This window comes from Salvelinus fontinalis, chromosome 17 (genome assembly GCF_029448725.1).
Source record: "Salvelinus fontinalis isolate EN_2023a chromosome 17, ASM2944872v1, whole genome shotgun sequence".
Taxonomy (NCBI): domain Eukaryota; kingdom Metazoa; phylum Chordata; class Actinopteri; order Salmoniformes; family Salmonidae; genus Salvelinus; species Salvelinus fontinalis.
In genome coordinates this window covers 4348246-4363945 of record NC_074681.1, presented here as the reverse complement: position 1 = coordinate 4363945, position 15700 = coordinate 4348246, and the positions used below count along the sequence as shown (strand labels likewise).

Genomic DNA, 15700 nt, shown 5'->3' with positions numbered 1-15700 from the left:
ATTAACATTATTAAAGCCATGTTTTATATTGTGTCCAATCACAGGTTGAATTCAACCCCCAAAATGTCAAACTTCTGCAGATTAGTGCCAGTGTGACTCAGCACAGACTGAAATGGTCCAGTGTGACTCAGCACAGACTGAAATGGTCCAGTGTGACAATGAATAACAGGGTTCCCACAATTCCCTTTTTTTGTCAATTGGGTGTTAAGATTACTAACTAGTGTACTAATGTTAAGATTACTAGTCCTAAGTAACTACTGCTAACTCAAATCTTGGGTTTCTGACTCTCCAAGTCTAGTCTAAAAATGTACAAGATGTGGTACACTGTTGAAATTAGGCGCTTTGTAACTAACACCAAAACTAGTGGTAGCTAAGCTGCCACCAACACAAAGGAGACAAAACCTTAACTTTGCTGGAGTATTGAAACACATCATCTTGAGTTGTTTTGAAACATGACATGGTGTGTTGTAAAACCACTTAATCAAGTGTTGTGCAACACCTTGCAGGGGACTGGGAGCACTACCGTTAAAGTGGCAATCAGCAGTTGATAACAATTAACAAAGCGGACTCCCCGCCCCTGGTTTGGTAAAAAGCTGAGGGATGGAGCTGGAGAAATTGAACCACTCTCAAATTCATAGACAGAGCTATGGATGCAAGGACCATGATATAAAAAATATAGTTTTAACCATGTTTTGAGGCTATATAGTGTTTGTTTACATTTTCTTTGAATACAAACGTTGGAGTAAAACAATCTTATATTTTGGGTTCTGATGGGGTACGATAGTTGATTTAAGCTCATGAGGCATGTGTAAGATATATTCTTTAAGAATCAATGGGTACATATCATTCATTTAGAAGTCCAAAGTCGATGTAGCAACTGCTGTTTGCCTCTTTTTAAAGTTTGAACACAATTTTGTGCAGAATTAGAAACCTTCTCTTTAGGTGTTGTGAACAGAAAAGTGAAGATTCAAACACTGTTGTGGGTATTTTACAATTCCAATAGTGTCAGTATAACCTGTTGGACTAAACCCTTTTTTTAAATCACAAACTATATAAAATGCCTTTGTTATTGTGTTAATCAATAATGTATTTATGTTCACTTCTACATTACCTACATGTTAATTAATTAAGCCTTTTTGTAACAGACATTATGTATTTACCATATATGTTCCATCTTAGTTTCCTAATTGTTATTCGATGAAACATTGTGTTATATATTAGAGGTTGGTTGGAAGCTAAATGAAAAGTTACTTACCCTATGCTTTCCAAGTCTGCATGTGCCTTACTGATGAGGAACATGAATTTGTCAGCTGTATTGCTGGTGATGGACTTCACTCCAATTTCAACGTTTCTGGGTTTGTGTTTAGTGAGAGCAACAAGCAAGTCCTGTACTTTCTCATCAGACAAGTTGTTCTCACTCAGACTGAAAAATACAGACAAATTGGAGTTAGGCACAGAGAGCACAGAGAGCACAGAGAGCACAGAGAGCACAGAGAGCACAGAGAGCACAGAGAGCACAGAAAACACCCTTTTAAAACAACAGAATATATGTGGTAGGCTAAAGTAATTCCCATTAATATCATGTAAGTGCATTCTGAAAGTATTCAGAACCCCTCGACTTGTGTGTAGATTGATGAGGGAAAAAACGATTTAATACATTTTAGAATAAGGCTGTAACGTAACAAAATGTGGAAAACGTAAATGGGTCTGAATACTTTCCAAATCCACTGTAGCTGAGGTAGAGATATATTTAACAGCAAGAATTTGATAGATGACAAATAAGGTATGATGTTACAGTAAAGATCATGTGATTCTTACTCCAGCTCCAAACTCTTTCCTTCTCCCAGCGCTGTCAACAGATCATCTAAATCATCATCGGCTAGGTCGTCCACCTGCAACCTACAAAAACAAATACCAAAAACAATTAAGTGACAAAATTTACAGAAATAATTAATTCAAGAGTTTAAATTAAAACAAATATCTATGTCCAAATAACCTTTTTATGAAAGAAACATTATATTGAGCATCAACCAGTTATTATTATTATAATTCATTCAAATAACATTTGGTGAAATATATACTGTATATATTATTTTATGTATGAAAATCAGCCTTGTTCTAGGGTGAGAAAGGGAAATGCAAATATACTCACTCGAGATGTTGACATTTTTCCAATGCTGGCAGAAGGATTTTGATCTTCTCTGCAGTTAACTTGCACCAGTTGAGAATGAGTCTTTGGATGCACTTGCAGTGCTGAAAGCAGTACTTCAGCACCCAACAGTCTGTTTTTGTCAGTGGAATGTGAGTCAGATTAAATTCTGTGTATGTATTCATGGCTTTCTTAACAAAATCATCTACATGTAGTTCATATAGACAGTGAAACGCAAATAGCCACATTGATGAAATGTGATAATCAATGGCGTTTCGATCCTCCTTTTCTTTTTCAATGACTTCCAGAATAAAATGTTTCAGCTGGGTCCAGATTCCTTGAGAACAAGAGATGTATTTTTTATCCTCGAGCCGTTTTCCCACTTCCTTGTTTGCGATGCCGAAGAGAAATTGAACTATGGGTAGCAGGTGACTGTTTTCTTTTCCACGTCGAACCTTAGAAAGTAGCTCTCTAACTTTCCCCTGAGCTTCCTCATCACCCAGTAACATGTATGAGAGGGCTGTGAAAAACTCCTGGAAGCTGAGGTGCATGAAGCTGTACATAGTGGTCTGATTTACTCTCTTCTTTTGGAGAAACTTACACAAGAATGGGACTTTGGAAGGATCTGACACGGTCTGTGAGACACTATCATGGTCAAATAACACTTGCTGCTCTTCCATTCCCTTTTCTGCCAGCTTGCCTAGTCCTTGGAGGATGGTAAGAGCTGACTGACCCAAATCCTGACAGTGGTGCTTCAACAGCGTGGCAACAAATTCAACAAAGATGGAGGTGGTGGTCTCCAGTGATTGTATCATCTCTGTGCCTTCATCAAACTGCTCCCTATAAACTGTGCAAATGATCCAGCAGATGACTGGAATGAAACATGCGGTGAAAAGGGTTTCATTTTTCCTCACAGAGTCATAGGCTTGCTGTGAGTGTTGCTCCTTCATGAAGAATCTATTGAAGTATTCCTCCACCCCCTCTTTAGAAAAGCCCAATATCTCAGCGTATCTCACTGGATTTTTGACCACTTCTTTTAGTTTGTCCAGCGCTGTGGACCTGGTGGTGACAAGCAGGAAGGACTCGTGCAATATCTGTTTCCGTATCAGGCCACTCAGTGTCACTTCGGGGGAGCATTGTGTCCACGGGTCCCTGGGAAGGGAGTCTTTAGGTACATCAAGTGAGAATTTGAGTTCATCAAAGCCGTCTACCAGGAAGAGAACCCTCTCAGGAGACTGGCGAAGGACCTGCTTGATCATTGATGATAAACTCTGATCGTAGTTAAGCAGATCCATCACACTTTTTCTCCCAGTGGCCTGGTTTAGTTCTTTGCACCTCAGGTGAAAAACAAAGTCAAATCGGTCTTCGTAAAGTCTTCCAAACGCCCAGTCAGACATGATCTTCTGAGTGGTAAATGACTTGCCAGTTCCAGAGTGGCCCTGCAGTATCACCGTTCTCTGAATGTCTCCATGCTCGTCTGGATCAAACAGCCTCTCCACTTTGGTACTCTTGTAGGTCTCGCTGTCCCTCTGGTCCATAACTTGATAAAAGTTCTGTCCTCTGGAGCGGATCTCCTCCTCTCTCTCTCTCTGCTGACGGTGTTTCTGGATGATCAGGGGCTCAGTGTAACGGTCATCTAGCTTCACATGTTCTCCAGGGAGAGAGTTGTACTCCTGCACTGTGGCATATTCACCTCTGATGAATTCCTTGTACTTTAGGCTTATTGTGCTTTTGTTCTCTACACATTGATACAATAACAGAAAGGCAATTCATAATTTTACAAAAGTGTTGTATAATTCTTGAAATCATATAACATTATAAGAAATGTAATTCATTAAAAAGATGAAAAAAAACATGGCCTACCTTGTTCACCTCTTTGTTTGCCACTGCATTCTATATAAATGATTGACAAATACATATCACGTAAACCTTCTCACAAGATATCGCTAATCTTTGCATCTTCATAATTTATTGAAAATGTTATCACGCAGCAGTTAGGTTGGGCACTGTTTCACTTGACACAAGATGACATTTCAGTGTGCCACAAAGAAACATCAGTATGTCAGGTATTCTTGACAGTTCGGACAATCCTTGTCATGCAATGAAACATTATTTTATAGTTGGGGAAAAAAAATCTGTAATTAATTAATACAATTACATATAGGGGAATTTTGTAAGAGCAATGACTTGTTTTTGTCATTTTCCAAATATTTTAAGTATTGTACATTTTCCATATCTGCATTCTGCTAGGAAATGCCCCTGTCCTGAGAAACTGATCAAAGTTTAAACACTTAAACTTCAAAAAAAATTATATTCACTGTAAAATTATATTAAGAAGTTTCTTTTAATAGCCCTCTGTGACTTTAATGAAAAATGTGTCTTAAAACACTGACTCCTAAAAGATGTGTCCCAAGGTCAACTGTGTTTTAATTAGGAGGTTGCTGCTTTACGTGGCGTGTAGAAAATCTGGCTAACTATGTAAGTGGACTTTGTTAGGGTTCATCTGTGTATTTCTATGTAATAGCCTCATTGTTACTATGTAATTTTTTAATTTTTAATTTTAGCTTTATTTAACTAGGCAAGTCAGTTGAGAACAACTTCTTATTTTCAATGACAGCCGAGGAACAGTGAGTTAACCGCCTTGTTCAGGGGCAGAGTGACATTTTTTTTTTACCTTGTCAGCTCAGGGATTCAATCTTGCAACCTTTCGGTTACAAGTCCAACGCTCTAACCACTAGGCTACCTGCCGCCCTAACAGCCTTGAATAGCATATTCAACAGTACCACTTCATGTAACTTATACATGCTTACTCATGTGTTTACATGTTGTAATATCATGCAGCATACCCTGGTTATCTGGCCCTTTTGGCATAGTTTATGTGTGGCTACATGTGGTACACTCTCTCCCCATAACTTATTATGGGCCAAGATGGCTAGAAGCCAATAGTTGTATATTACACAACCAATATGGCCGACCATTGACGTCATTGTTTACATCCTAGCATGCTACTTCTAACCATTAGCCCCACTAGCTGCTAACTGTACTGTGCATAGGGTTATACAGCTCCCTATGCCGGCCTATAGCCTGAGGGCTACTAGCCTGTAACCTAGCTTAGCGTGCTAGTCTCCAGCTATTGCCTGTTTATACTGTATGCCAACCCACAGCCTGTGGCCCACTAGCCTAGCATGCTAGCCGCTAATTGTATCATGTTTATACCTCATAAGCTATCCTAGCCCCTTTATACAATATGGTATAATCATTACTGCTATGTAGCGTGTTAGTCTACTAGCCATAGAGTGCTGTATGCCTATTACCAGATAATACTGTTAGCACACAAGCTTCCTATTGTGTGCTAGCCATAGAGAATAATAAAGGCCTCTAGTGGCCAAAGGGCTGTATTAGCATTGGCAGCGCCATTGAGGGCTTCCAACATTTAAAAAAAGATATACTACTTCAAAATGGAGAATGGTACTACCCATGCTGTCACAGACGTTATAACGGCACAGATACAAAGATGAGTCCTCTATCTATCTCTATGATGCTAGCTCATTGCTGCTATGCATATTTTACATCATTTCCATTCTGTTTGTATAGCCTTACATGGCTAGTACTCTGGAGTAATTGCCTGTTTCTTCTGTTCTACAGAAAACACTATCATTTCTACTCGTCCCTTCCTCTTGTTTGCTGTGTGTGTGTGTGTGTCTGTTAGTTGTGTAGTAATAAAGTGTGGAATGAATACGTGTCTCCTACTGGTAATTTCCGTTCTCTAACTGGGACCCTGGGACAGTTGTACCAGCGGAGGCTGCTGAGGGGAGGACGGCTCATAATAATGTCAGGAATGGAGTACAATGGATGGAATGGAGCAAATGGAATGGTATCAAGCACATGAAAACCATGTTGATACCAATCCATTGACTCCATTCCAGCCATTAGTATGCTCCGTTCTCCCCTCAGCAGCCTCCACTGAGTTGTACCTATATCTAAACCGACACCTCTTTCGGGGGAAACACCAGATGGTGGCGCTCTTTCTCATTGTGTGATACTGTAGCAGATAGTTGATAACTTGGTCTATAAAATATAGAACTTTCAAATTTGCTTAATATTAATATATGTATATATATATATTTTTAAACATTGGCTTTCAAGAATGCCGGACCTAATCCCAGCCCATGTATCTAAATTGCCAAACATCTTCACTCACCCAAGTCCTGGACCAGATTAGGTTCATGCTCCCTCAGCATGGAGAGAAAGGCAGATTTCACTTTGTTTCCTCCAGAGTGGAGGGCTGTAAAGAGCTCCCTCATTTTGCCCTGATTAGTCCTGGCAGCACTGATGTTGGAGTACACCTCTTCGTGGATCATGTTTTGAGAGAGTAGGTCTTCAGCTATAGGCATCACCATGGTGACCCTCTGAATGAGCTGGGACCTGTACTTGTCCACGAACTGAGCACCTGTAGAGGGGACATATTAGATGACAGTCTCTCCCCTAAACCAACCACCTGCCACCTGCCATCTCCCCTAAACCAACCACCTGCCACCGTGACATCCGGTTTGGAGCGAGCGGTCGCATTTGCATTCGCTCTGCAGGTAGTATAAATTTTCATTTCATTTTCATTACATTTCATTATAGTACAACGGTTTAATTTGTCTAACCTTAGCAATTTCTTCTTAGCTAGCTACTTAGCCGTCTGTGTATAAAAGATAATTGCGTAATTATCGTATTCCGTCGTCTATCGTAGTCCACACTGCTATCTGCCCAGTAGCTAGCAAACGTCCACCGTCTACCGAATAGTAGTATAAACTTTTCATTATAGTACAACGGTCTGATTTTCATTTTCACTACAGTACAACGGTTTGATTTGTTTGATCTTAGCTAGCTACATAGCCGTCTTTGCATCAAACATAATTGTGTAGTTATTGAGGTTCGCCAGCCAGCTATTTTCGCCCTAACATAACGCAACGTAGCCAAACACTGCTAGCTAGCCAGCTTGCCACCGAATAGCAGCATTGTAGAAACGAGTGCATTACAACGGAACGACTTGATCAGTGTAGTGTTGGCTGACTACACAGTTGTCTTTGCTATCTTTGATTTGTATTTGTTCGATCTTAGCTAGCTACTTAGCTGGCTACATAGCCGTCTTTGTATCGGTGATAATTGTGTAGTTATCAAGGTTCGCTGAGGTTCGCTAGCCAGGTATTCTCGCCCTAACGTAACGTAGTCAACCCTGCTAGCTAGCCAGCTAGCCACCGATTAGCAGCACTGTAGAAACGATTACATTACAACGGAACGACTTGACTTGTGTAGTGTTAGCTAGCTACTTAGTTTTCTTTGCTATCTTTCTATCTAAGATAATTGTGTAGCTTTGAGTAATTATCGGTTAGCTAGCCAGCTATTTTTCGCCTCCCGCGCTGCCGTCCTCCTACCTAGCCAACACTGCTAGCTAGCCAACTTCTACCGAATAGCAGCACTGTAGAAACTTACATTACAATAGGAACGACTTGATTAGCGTAGTGTTAGCTAGTTGTCTTTCCTGTCCTTGTATCCATGATAATTGTGTAGTTTAGAGAAATTTAGTGAAATTGTCGAGGTTACCTAGCCAGCTTCACTTTCAACAACGTAGCCACTGCTAGCCAGGCTACTTCACCAGCCAGCAGTACTATATCATTTTAGTCAATAAGATCTTGTATTTTATTCTTATTTTTTGCAACGTAAGCTTAACTTTCTGAACATTCGAGACGTGTAGCCCACTTGTCATTCTAATCTCCTTTGCATTAGCGTAGCCTCTTCTGTAGCCTGTCAACCATGTGTCTGTCTATCCCTGTTCTCTCCTCTCTGCACAGACCATACAAACGCTTCGCACCGCGTGGCCGCGCCCACCCTAACCTGGTGGTCCCAGCCCGCACGACCCACGTGGAGTTCCAGGTCTCCGGTAGCCTCTGGAACTGCCGATCTGCGGCCAACAAGGCAGAGCTCATCTCAGCCTATGCGTCCCTCCAGTCCCTCGACTTCCTGGCACTGACGGAAACATGGCTCACCACAGATAACACTGCTACTCCTACTGCTCTCTCTTCGTCTGCCCACGTGTTCTCGCACACCCCGAGACCTTCTGGTCAGCGGGGTGGTGGCACCGGGATCCTCATCTCTCCCAAGTGGTCATTCTCTCTTTCTCCCCTTACCCATCTGTCTATCGCCTCCTTTGAATTCCATGCTGTCACAGTTACCAGCCCTTTCAAGCTTAACATCCTTATCATTTATCGCCCTCCAGGTTCCCTTGGAGAGTTCATCAATGAGCTTGATGCCTTGATAAGCTCCTTTCCTGAGGACGGCTCACCTCTCACAGTTCTGGGTGACTTTAACCTCCCCATGTCTACCTTTGACTCATTCCTCTCTGCCTCCTTCTTTCCACTCCTCTCCTCTTTTGACCTCACCCTCTCACCTTCCCCCCCTACTCACAAGGCAGGCAATACGCTTGACCTCATCTTTACTAGATGCTGTTCTTCCACTAACCTCATTGCAACTCCCCTCCAAGTCTCCGACCACTACCTTGTATCCTTCTCCCTCTCGCTCTCATCCAACACTTCCCACACTGCCCCTACTCGGATGGTATCGCGCCGTCCCAACCTCCGCTCTCTCTCCCCCGCTACTCTCTCCTCTTCCATCCTATCATCTCTTCCCTCTGCCCAAACCTTCTCCAACCTATCTCCTGATTCTGCCTCCTCAACCCTCCTCTCCTCCCTTTCTGCATCCTTTGACTCTCTATGTCCCCTATCCTCCAGGCCGGCTCGGTCCTCCCCTCCCGCTCCGTGGCTCGACGACTCATTGCGAGCTCACAGAACAGGGCTCCGGGCAGCCGAGCGGAAATGGAGGAAAACTCGCCTCCCTGCGGACCTGGCATCCTTTCACTCCCTCCTCTCTACATTTTCCTCTTCTGTCTCTGCTGCTAAAGCCACTTTCTACCACTCTAAATTCCAAGCATCTGCCTCTAACCCTAGGAAGCTCTTTGCCACCTTCTCCTCCCTCCTGAATCCTCCTCCCCCCCCCCCCCCCCTCCTCCCTCTCTGCAGACGACTTCGTCAACCATTTTGAAAAGAAGGTCGACGACATCCGATCCTCGTTCGCTAAGTCAAACGACACCGCTGGTTCTGCTCACACTGCCCAACCCTGTGCTTTGACCTCTTTCTCCCCTCTCTCTCCAGATGAAATCTCGCGTCTTGTGACGGCCGGCCGCCCAACAACCTGCCCGCTTGACCCTATCCCCTCCTCTCTTCTCCAGACCATTTCCGGAGACCTTCTACCTTACCTCACCTCGCTCATCAACTCATCCTTGACCGCTGGCTACGTCCCTTCCGTCTTCAAGAGAGCGAGAGTTGCACCCCTTCTGAAAAAACCTACACTCGATCCCTCCGATGTCAACAACTACAGACCAGTATCCCTTCTTTCTTTTCTCTCCAAAACTCTTGAACGTGCCGTCCTTGGCCAGCTCTCCTGCTATCTCTCTCAGAATGACCTTCTTGATCCAAATCAGTCAGGTTTCAAGACTAGTCACTCAACTGAGACTGCTCTTCTCTGTATCACGGAGGCGCTCCGCACTGCTAAAGCTAACTCTCTCTCCTCTGCTCTCATCCTTCTAGACCTATCGGCTGCCTTCGATACTGTGAACCATCAGATCCTCCTCTCCACCCTCTCCGAGTTGGGCATCTCCGGCACGGCCCACGCTTGGATTGCGTCCTACCTGACAGGTCGCTCCTACCAGGTGGCGTGGCGAGAATCTGTCTCCTCACCACGCGCTCTCACCACTGGTGTCCCCCAGGGCTCTGTTCTAGGCCCTCTCCTATTCTCGCTATACACCAAGTCACTTGGCTCTGTCATAACCTCACATGGTCTCTCCTATCATTGCTATGCAGACGACACACAATTAATCTTCTCCTTTCCCCCTTCTGATGACCAGGTGGCGAATCGCATCTCTGCATGTCTGGCAGACATATCAGTGTGGATGACGGATCACCACCTCAAGCTGAACCTCGGCAAGACGGAGCTGCTCTTCCTCCCGGGGAAGGACTGTCCGTTCCATGATCTCGCCATCACGGTTGACAACTCCATTGTGTCCTCCTCCCAGAGCGCTAAGAACCTTGGCGTGATCCTGGACAACACCCTGTCGTTCTCCACCAACATCAAGGCGGTGGCCCGTTCCTGTAGGTTCATGCTCTACAACATCCGCAGAGTACGACCCTGCCTCACACAGGAAGCGGCGCAGGTCCTAATCCAGGCACTTGTCATCTCCCGTCTGGATTACTGCAACTCGCTGCTGGCTGGGCTCCCTGCCTGTGCCATTAAACCCCTACAACTCATCCAGAACGCCGCAGCCCGTCTGGTGTTCAACCTTCCCAAGTTCTCTCACGTCACCCCGCTCCTCCGCTCTCTCCACTGGCTTCCAGTTGAAGCTCGCATCCGCTACAAGACCATGGTGCTTGCCTACGGAGCTGTGAGGGGAACGGCACCTCAGTACCTTCAGGCTCTGATCAGGCCCTACACCCAAACAAGGGCACTGCGTTCATCCACCTCTGGCCTGCTCGCCTCCCTACCACTGAGGAAGTACAGTTCCCGCTCAGCCCAGTCAAAACTGTTCGCTGCTCTGGCCCCCCAATGGTGGAACAAACTCCCTCACGACGCCAGGACAGCGGAGTCAATCACCACCTTCCGGAGACACCTGAAACCCCACCTCTTCAAGGAATACCTAGGATAAAGCAATCCTTCTGCCCCCCCCCCCCCCCCCCTCCCTTAAAAGATCTGATGCACTATTGTAAAGTGGCTGTTCCACTGGATGTCATAAGGTGAATGCACCAATTTGTAAGTCGCTCTGGATAAGAGCGTCTGCTAAATGACTTAAATGTAATGTAAATGTAATAAATATACATTCTATATAAACTTAATTATGATATAAATCAAGTTTAATATCAAGTTTGCTATTATTCAGATTCATGGAAAGTGCCATCTTGGTTGATCATCTTGCTATCTTCGTTAAATGAGTGGCTACATTGCTGTTCTGGGACTTGCGAAAACAGATTGGGTAAGGCTCTGCACTATCAGAATTCTGCTCAGTTCAAGAGCTGACCACCAGATGGAACCAAACCTTTGTCTATCTAAATCAAGATGGGACAGACGGGCCTTTTACAATGGGAACCACTGTTACATAGTGGGCAGAACAAGCAAGGAGGTGGGCAGAGCCAAGCACAAGCAAGCGAGATCTTATTGGAGCTTTTCTGCACTCATATTTCCGTTAGGGAACGCCTACTCTCTCAAGTACCCGTCTGCAAGAACTTGAATTTGCACATCTTCTAAACAACGAACTAAAAAAAAAAAAAAAAAAGTTTGACAATGAGTCAAGTCTACAAAACGTCATATCGCAACAAATTCTAGTTTTGCGAACAGAAAAGTGTATTGAGATCGAATGATGACGTCTATGAGAAAACAAGCAGAATGTCGGCCAACTGTAGTTTCGCTATGCTCTATCGCCCCCCTCTGGCTGCCACTGGACTTGCTCTCATCTCCATTACTGGTAGTGAGCGGAAACCTCCACTGGATGATTCAATTTTTTTACCCCATGTGACAGATCTGTTTCCCCTTGTAATGTAGGTACTGTAGCTACTGCTTGTATTTAAATGTCACAGATAGGAGACTTGTTTGAAAAACATAAACCACACTGATTTAAATGTCATTACATAGTAGAAACATGGAGTGGTATAATAAACAGCCAGGGCTGAGCGATTAGCGCTTTTTGAGGTCGATTTTGGTTGTTTTTAAAAAAGAATCCGTTTTTTTTTCAATTTCGGTTTCATAGGGTGCCGTCTTTCGGATGGGACGTTAAACGGGTGTCCTGACTCTCTGAGATCATTAAAGATCCCATGGCACTTATCGTAAGAGTAGGGGTGTTATCGTGTTAACCCCGGTGTCCTGGCTAAATTCCCAATCTGGCCCTCAAACCATCATGGTCACCTAATAATCCCCAGTTTACAATTGGCTCATTCATCCCCCTCCTCTCCCCTGTAACTATTCCCCAGGTCGTTGCTGCAAATGAGAACGTGTTCTCAGTCAATTTACCTGGTAAAATAACGGTAAAATAAAAAATAAAATAAAAAAACATTAAATGCAATATGAAATACGACCTTGAAATAATTTTTGAGCTTTGTAATTGAAATTTCAAAAGACAAATATTGAGAACATTCATTTGACAAATCATTGAAACCATTCCATTTTCTCTAACAACAAAGAATATAGCAATTGAAAGAGCCCCATGATCGTTGCTGTGTGTGCATCTTGCTAGCTGTCACTCAAATGGCGAGGGGCTGATTGGATTTCGAATTGCTAGGGGGCTGGCCCACGTGGGGGGAAATTACGCAGCGCAGCATTCGTTTTCAACCTAGGGATGTCGCAGAAAATTAAGATTAAACAGTAATTCTGCTCATAGATTATGCATGTATGAACTACACCGTGACACATCCAGCTCAAAGCTTGTCTGCAAAGTTCCACAGCATGTCTTTAAAGTCCTCATCTGATCTCTGCTGGCAGTAGCAGCCAGACAACCATTTAACAATTTTTCTTTGGTCCACAATGAGCCAAGTTCCCCTGTCTAGTGAAAAAAGGTAGCCCATGATCATTTGGTTGCCACATTGCCCATAATGCAGAGCTGTCTGACAAAATCACTATTTTAGTATTTCTTCAAAGTAGATAAAGCATACTTTCAAGACTGCTACAACTATCCGTCGGCTACTAGAGCTATCACTCTGTACATTCCTCTCTCATGTGGTCTGTATGTTGTGCCGGGAAGAATAGGCGCAATGGATTCTGGTCATTGTAGTTAATTACCACGTTTTCTGCATTGAACTAGCGTAAATATTTTCTTTTGAAAACCACAACTCCCTACAGCGTCCCACGGGCCGTTCTTGATTTGAAGTCTCTAGTGCTTGATAGGATTTCTTTGTAGAGAAGCAGGGTGTTGAGGTAACAAAACAAAACAAAAACTAAATGAATGGAATTCAAGTAATTGAACCGATGTCGGTCTATGAGTTGTTAAATAAAACATATATTATTTTAATCAGTTTAGACTGCAATAGATCTGACTAACTGCATTACTGTAGTACATTAGTATATGTAACGGATGTGAAATGGCTAGCTAGTTAGCGGGTACGCGCTAGTAGCATTTCAATCAGTTACGTCACTTGCTCTGAGACTTAAGTAGTGTTGCCCCTTGCTTTGCAAGGGCCGTGGCTTTTGTGGAGCGATGGGTAACGCTGCTTCGTGGGCGACCGTTGTCGATGTGTGCAGAGGGTCCCTGGTTCGCGCCCGGGTCGGGGCGAGGGGACGGTTTAAAGTTATACTGTTACATTGGTGCCGTGACCCGGATCACTGGTTGCTGCGGAAAAGGAGGAGGTTGAAAGGGGGGTGAGTGTAACGGATGTGAAATGGCTAGCTAGTTAGCGGGTACGCGCTAGTAGCATTTCAATCAGTTACGTCACTTGCTCTGAGACTTAAGTAGTGTTGCCCCTTGCTTTGCAAGGGCCGTGGCTTTTGTGGAGCGATGGGTAACGCTGCTTCGTGGGCGACCGTTGTCGATGTGTGCAGAGGGTCCCTGGTTCGCGCCCGGGTCGGGGCGAGGGGACGGTTTAAAGTTATACTGTTACATTGGTGCCGTGACCCGGATCACTGGTTGCTGCGGAAAAGGAGGAGGTTGAAAGGGGGGTGAGTGTAACGGATGTGAAATGGCTAGCTAGTTAGCGGGTACGCGCTAGTAGCATTTCAATCAGTTACGTCACTTGCTCTGAGACTTAAGTAGTGTTGCCCCTTGCTTTGCAAGGGCCGTGGCTTTTGTGGAGCGATGGGTAACGCTGCTTCGTGGGCGACCGTTGTCGATGTGTGCAGAGGGTCCCTGGTTCGCGCCCGGGTCGGGGCGAGGGGACGGTTTAAAGTTATACTGTTACATATAGTTCAGTGCATTTGAAAAATATTCCGACCCCTTGACTTTTTCCACATTTTGTTACATTACAGCCTTATTCTAAAGTGGATTAAAATGTTTTTCCTCATCAATCTACACACAATACCCCTTAATGACAAAGTGAAAACAGGTTTTTAGAAATGTTTGCAAATGTATTACAAAGAAAAAACAGAAATACCTTATTTACATAAGTGTTCAGACCCTTTGCTATGAGACTCGAAATTGAGCTCAGGTGCATCCGTTTCCATTGATTATCCTGGAGATGTTTCTACAACTTGATTGGAGTCCACCTGTGGTAAGTTAAATTGATTGGACATGATTTGGAAAGGCACACACCTGTCTATAAGGTCCCACAGTTGGCAGTGCATGTCAGAGCAAGCCAGAAGGGTCGAAGGAATTGTCTGTAGAGCTCTGAGATAGGATTGTGTCGACGCACAGATCTGGGAAAAAGATTTCTACAGCATTGAAGGTCCCCAAGAACTCAGTGGCCTCCATCATTCTTAAATGGAATAAATTTAGAACCACCAAGACTCTTCCAAGAGCTGGCCAACTGGCCAAACTGAGCAATCGGGGGAGAAGGGCCTTGCTCAGGGGGGTGACCAAGAACCCCATGGTTACAGCCTCAAGCGTGCAAAGCTGTTGTCAAGACAAAGGGTGGCTACTTTGAAGAATCTACAATCTGAAATCTAACACTTTTTGGCTACTACATGATTCCATATGCATTATTTCATAGTTTTGATGTCTTCACTATTATTCTACAATGTAGAAACTAGTACAAATAAAGATAAACTCTTGAATGAGTAGGTGTGTCAACTTTTGACTGGTACTGTATGTTTTTATTTGTAATAAATTTGCAGAAATGTCTAAACCTGTTTTTTGCTTTGTCATTATGGGGAATTGTGTGTAGTTGTGGATAAGTCAAGGGGTCTGAATACTTTCTGAATGCACTGTATCTCAGACCATATCCAGGTCTAACTTACTGTGTTCAGACGACTCCATTTTGTTCATCAGGAAAGGTCACACTGCAGCATTAAGTCGTCTGTCTCACTGGCTGTCTACTAGGGAAACAATGAGTTATGCTCCACAATTATGTGCCCATATGCAATAGCTAATGTTAATGCATACAGTATATGGAGTATTCTCTATGCAACATATATTGAGACCCCTTCCCTTTCTATAGTTTGAAATCTCTGTGGTATAATTTTTCTTGGACTCTGAGGCCCACAAATACTTTTTATTTTGGTTTCTACGGAAGGCACAGCGAAACAGATTTGACTTCCTCTTTGTTTTTGTGTTGATAAAAAAAACAGCAAGTTTCTGTTTGCTGTGTTCAAGTGGACTTATACTCACCGCTCACATCCACAGCTAAAGTTAATGGATAACATCATGTCTTTCAGATCACATCAATCTAAAGGGTGTAACTTCAACATGGTAAAGGTGCGGGGTTCGCTGACTTGCTGTATGTTTGTGGTTTTTTAAAACTAAGATATCTTCCAGCAGAAGGACGGGGGTTTCTCTTTCCTGCTCCCTGACATACTGTAAACCACTCCCCCTTATACTTC

The 15700-nt window shown here is 43.7% G+C and overlaps 1 protein-coding gene across 3 annotated transcripts in view; it reads right to left on the bottom strand.

The window, feature by feature from the left end:
• Window positions 1-15700, bottom strand: part of LOC129813608 (NACHT, LRR and PYD domains-containing protein 1 homolog) — a 27094-nt gene extending 11394 nt beyond the window's left edge. Inside the window, exons 1-7 of one of the 3 annotated variants that reach the window (XM_055865945.1) lie at window positions 15489-15700; window positions 15119-15193; window positions 6351-6599; window positions 4013-4042; window positions 2153-3887; window positions 1819-1899; window positions 1256-1423 (exon numbers count right to left, since the gene is read on the bottom strand). In XM_055865945.1, coding sequence (XP_055721920.1) covers window positions 1256-1423; window positions 1819-1899; window positions 2153-3887; window positions 4013-4042; window positions 6351-6599; window positions 15119-15146 — 2291 coding nt within the window. In that variant the 5' untranslated portion in view covers window positions 15147-15193; window positions 15489-15700. Of the gene's footprint in view, window positions 1-1255; window positions 1424-1818; window positions 1900-2152; window positions 3888-4012; window positions 4043-6350; window positions 6600-15118; window positions 15197-15488 lie in introns of all 3 variants that reach the window. The other 2 variants (XM_055865944.1, XM_055865943.1) reach the window with 2 other exon arrangements.